At 35.5% G+C, this 4,817-nt stretch overlaps 1 protein-coding gene across 1 annotated transcript; it reads right to left on the bottom strand.

Annotated features, from left to right (window-relative positions):
* Nucleotides 1–1,336: 1,336 nt before the first annotated feature.
* Nucleotides 1,337–2,149, bottom strand: LOC149243279 (wall-associated receptor kinase-like 20). Its single transcript, XM_089371164.1, has one exon. It carries the CDS (start codon nucleotides 2,147–2,149, stop codon nucleotides 1,337–1,339), a length of 813 nt encoding a protein of 270 aa, XP_089227290.1.
* Nucleotides 2,150–4,817: the final 2,668 nt, after the last annotated feature.

The following is a 4,817-nucleotide window of genomic DNA, read 5'->3' as shown; positions in this document are numbered from 1 at the left end:
GTCTATTTTCAGACTACTGTAATGTAGTAAATTGAATACCAAATTTTCACATCATTTTTTCTATATCCTTTTTCTCTGGTTATTCATAGCAGTAACAAACTCTACAACAGAGGCCTGACTATTCTTTCCCTTTCGCTTGTTGTTTATATATCCGAATTGAAAGAACTATCTATTTGTCTCAGAAATCTATTAAGTAGGATAAGGAGTTAACAATTTTAGTCCACTTTGTTTTTATTGTGTTCATATATCTGATTTACAGAACAATTTCACCTTGTGCCCTGATTGCTTCTGTGTTGCAAATCACAGGCGTGCTGGCCATGGATCTAGACACTCCAGATATCGCCGTCTCCTGCTGTCGATGAGATGTAGACCATCCATGATTAGCGGCTTCGTTGAGAAGTTCGAAGAGCATCATGTTGTCCGAATCGTTTTCCTTCAGAGACAGCACTGAAATTTCAGGATTCCACCAACAGATTCCTTCGTTGGCATCATGAATAGCTAGTTCAATCATATACAATTATGTTTAGAGTCTATTTTCAGACTACTATAATGTAGTAAATTGAATACCAAATTTTCACATCATTTTTTCTATATCCTTTTTCTCTGGCTATTCATAGCAGTAACAAACTCTACAACAGAGGCTTGACTGTTCTTTCCCTTTCTCTTGTTGTTTATATATCTAAATTGAAAGAACTATCTATTTGTCTCAGAAACCTATTAAATAGGATAAGGAGTTAACAATTTTAGTCCACTTTGTTTTTATTATGTTCATATATCTAATTTACAGAACCATTTAATTGACTCAGAATCTTAAATAAGAAGAATGCATATTTATTAGAAATTACAGAGCACAGTTTTTATTGGAAAGGAAATTATATATTTTTATGGAAATGTAAATTTGAGGAATACAGATTGCACAATTTTAAAATGTGAAGATAGTGAAAAGGTTGATTTCATTAGTATAATCAAATTAAATAGTTTCAGTAAAATTTAAAAAATTAAATTTCAGTAAAGTCAATATCAAATTAGATAAGTAAAATTTAAAATATTCTGGCAGCTGTGGTTTAATTAGGTGAAATCAAGACCATATACATCTGCAAGCTGCTTTAGCTGATTAGGCGAATTTATCTCTTCATGGTTCAGTTTTTTAAACCTGTATATTTACATTTTTCCCTCATGCTTTTGATTGGGATTCTGAATTTAGAGATAAAGACCCATACCTTTGTGAGCAAGATCTAGATCTATCTCGAGAGCTTGAAGCAGAGCCTAAGTAGAGCCTGTTGAAGCACACGCTTATCCAGGACCAATAGCTTCAGTCTCCATTCTGACCTTAGTCTTAGACATTGAAGCTAGAAAACTCGACATCCTCAAGTTCATTCGTCTTAACAGAATTTGTGAAACTGAGAATGGGCGAGCAAGCAGAGTTCTGGTCACAATTTGCCTGACTTTTACAAGAAGGCTCCAACAGTGCAACCCACTGTATCTCTACTCCATAGTTCCACTGCCTCGTAGGCACCGCCGGGTTGAAATTTAGGACACTCGTGTAGGCCTTGCAACCACCGGAGTGTACCCCTATTGTCTGAGAAGTGGTAAAACCTCCCGCTATAAATGTGCAACAGAAACCATCTTTCCTGCACGCCATGGCTGCCTCGGCTTCATTAATATATGTATGAGACATCCTGCTTGAACTATAATTCAATGGCGATGCCAGTATTATAGGATCGCAGTTCAACAGCATAACCGTGTTCGTACTTGTAAGATTGAAAGGCAGGCTCTGATTCAATTGCAGTCCCTGGTTATTCATGTCTCGAGTCTCGCAAGAATCGTTAAGCAGAGGCGAAGGTTGAATAACCAGCCTCATGGTGGCTGGATTGATACTAACGATCTTATAAAAGCCCCCATTGACGGATTTGAACTCCAGCTCCTTGGCCGCATTACAGTAGATTCTGTAATCAGGGACGCCGCAACCATCGTTGGTGCTCAAAGGGTATGGAACAAAAGTATTGCCACACTTAGGACAGCGAGCTATAATGTCTGCAACACTCGGCTTGAAGTTGAAGTTCATCCATAGTACCAACAAAAACACAACAGAAACCCAATGTTTAATATTTCCCGCTTCATGACTTCCCATCCCACATGCTTTGAACATGGCCACAGCCGTATAAATCGAAACAAAATGCAGAACTTTGAAATTTTTTGGGGGTGGAAGACTTATTTTATCGTTGCAAGCAGGTTATCTCTCATGGCCTTCATCGAACGTGACAGAGAAGCCTCCCAATCTGGACATTTGGTATGCATGCACCCCAGATCCGGAAGAAGGCATTTGATATGCATGCAGGTTATCTCTCATGGCATGAGAGAGACGTGGCTGTGTTGAGGCTTTGTTATAAAACAGGTGTATCAGTGACCGTTCATGGCTCATCGTGTGTAATCCAATACTTGCCACTTGTTTGGCCAATATAAATATTTACTATTAGGGTCGTGTTCCAATGGTCACTGTAATGGCTCCAATGTGCCACCATTTAAAAAACGAAATTAGTTGTGGAAACCTTTCCCACTTTTTAAATTAGTTGCACAAGTTACTGATACTGATTGGGTTGCCTCTATTGGCGTGACTTTCTTTCAGCCCTCAATGTCACTTGAACCCCTCTATGCCTGTTCTCCACATCTTTACAATGTCCATGACTGCGAGTTGTTCATCTGCAATTAACGAACGAGCTATTTCCAAGGTATATAGATAATACCTATCTTTGCCAGAGTCAATAAATGTAGAGCAGCATCTAGAAGAAGAGAATGCTGATATCAGTCATTTCCCTACATTCTTCCAACAACAGACAATAATTGAAAAGAATGTTTCAACCGTTGTCATACTTGGCAAGGGAATTATTGTACAGAGATTAAGGAACTGAAATTGAAAAATATCTATTTAGAATACTTTGATGAATTTTCAAAAGGTCTTGGATATTCCTCACACGGAGGCCATGTTCTTTGTTCGGTCAATTGAAGACCTTAAGAGACTCATAGAAGACACCTAACTTTTACTTATGAAGACCAACCACACCATTAATTGGTTCTTGTAATCACTCAATTCTTCTTATAAAGATGTTGTTACTCGTCCTTTAGGACATCAAAAATATCAAAGAAAAGTTCAATGAGAGCATCAACACTAGGGATCAAAAAAACCATGCACGTTTGTGCCAAAACTGTTTATGATACTTGTTTACCGAATGTTGCTTAAGTGCCGACACCCCCAACATATTGTAGACACAAGATATATAGTCATACCTTGGAAAATCTGAATCTGACATCAGCTCATCAGGTTGAACTTCTTACTCATATTCAATCCTGGTCGCCAAAGTAAATGGAAAATAATTAGGTGTAGAAAATAGGTTTTTTCCTTTATTCTGATTCCAATCCTTCCAGGTTAAGGCATTGTAAAGCTTTCCAGGTCAAGGCAGGGACTTGCTGCGATGCAGCTTCCCTTGTTAATACATGAATGTTCAGTTTTTTTTCTTTTGGAAAAAAAATATATCCTATTTAATTTTGAAAAAGGTCACAATTATAAACACATTGCCAAATCATGTATCATTAAAAGATGTTTACATCTTTATAGTAGAAAGCAATACTCATGAATCTGTCTCTAGTAACTATGCTTTCTACCATGTTTTTGCAAAAGCAGAAATCACATCCATATCATCTAAAACTTTATTCAATCAAATTATGAGTGGTTGGTATTGTGATCATTCTGTAGAATAGGGATTTAGACCTATCATAGGTGAATAGATATTCAATTAATTTCTATAACATGGAAAGGATGACAAATACTAGGAAAAAGAATTTTACAGCTATAACGCCTTTCCAGCTCTACTCCACTCTACCCTGTCTTCTCAGTGTTGCTCCCTTGTGATCTTACCACATGAAATAAATTGAATTTGACCAAAAATTCAGCCGAGTTCAATGATTTTTTTAACAAATACAACAGAATAAAGTCAATCTATTTTTTTTTCGAAATGTCGTACTCACATTTAAAAAAAATCAAATATTTCTAGAGACTTGTCTAGTCATTATATGTTTTTAGAGTTTTTGGTTGGAATTCAATCGATTTTTCTTTAAATGCTTAAAATCGATTTTTAACATATGAATTTAACATCCCGGCACTCAAATTGTGGAGAGTTTACAACTTAGACTTGTGATACCAACAAATCCTTATCAAATTATGGTAAAATTAAACTGAAAAACTCTCGAAATTAACTACTGCTCGATTAGAACTTGCCATAAAATCTTGGATTTCTATTTTTTCTCCTTCAACTTGCTTAAAATAAACAAGTGTTGAATTACTGGCCTTCATATGTCTATGCATACTTGGAAATTTTTTTAAAAATTTTAACTTTTCTCTCCAACTTGGTCAAAATGAATGATCAATGAATTCTTCCCTCATGTCCTCCATTCATTGATAGCACTGTTTTGAAAGCATGAACATTGAGACAGACAATAATTAATATGAAAAATAAATCTTTTTTTATACTATATTACAATTTGAGATGTTTTTAATATTTTCAAACTTATTTGTCAATCCATTTATAGTAAAGGTAGACAATAAAAATAAAGATAACACCATGCATACCAAATGTTAACTGATCTTTCGGGATTTTGTATATAGTTAGGATGGACTTAGTTAGGAAATTGATTAGTTGTTTCCCATATTTCTAGTTATGGAGACATAACTTCTCCCTCTGATTTTTCTGTATAAATCCCATTTTTCCGACTAATAATAAAAATAAGAACCCCATAAGTTTTATCATGAAGTTCTCCATACT

Source organism: Pinus tabuliformis, chromosome 8 (genome assembly GCF_031772625.1).
Source record: "Pinus tabuliformis cultivar Carrire ecotype Pingquan chromosome 8, CPIR1, whole genome shotgun sequence".
In the NCBI taxonomy this organism is placed as follows: Eukaryota; Viridiplantae; Streptophyta; class Pinopsida; order Pinales; family Pinaceae; genus Pinus; species Pinus tabuliformis.
Note: the sequence above shows the minus strand (reverse complement) of the source record. Positions and strands in the feature narration are given on the sequence as shown.

Excerpts from the sequence above, each read along its gene's own strand:
- LOC149243279 (XM_089371164.1), bottom strand. The coding sequence starts at position 2,149 with ATGTTCAAAGCATGTGGGATGGGAAGTCATGAAGCGGGAAATATTAAA.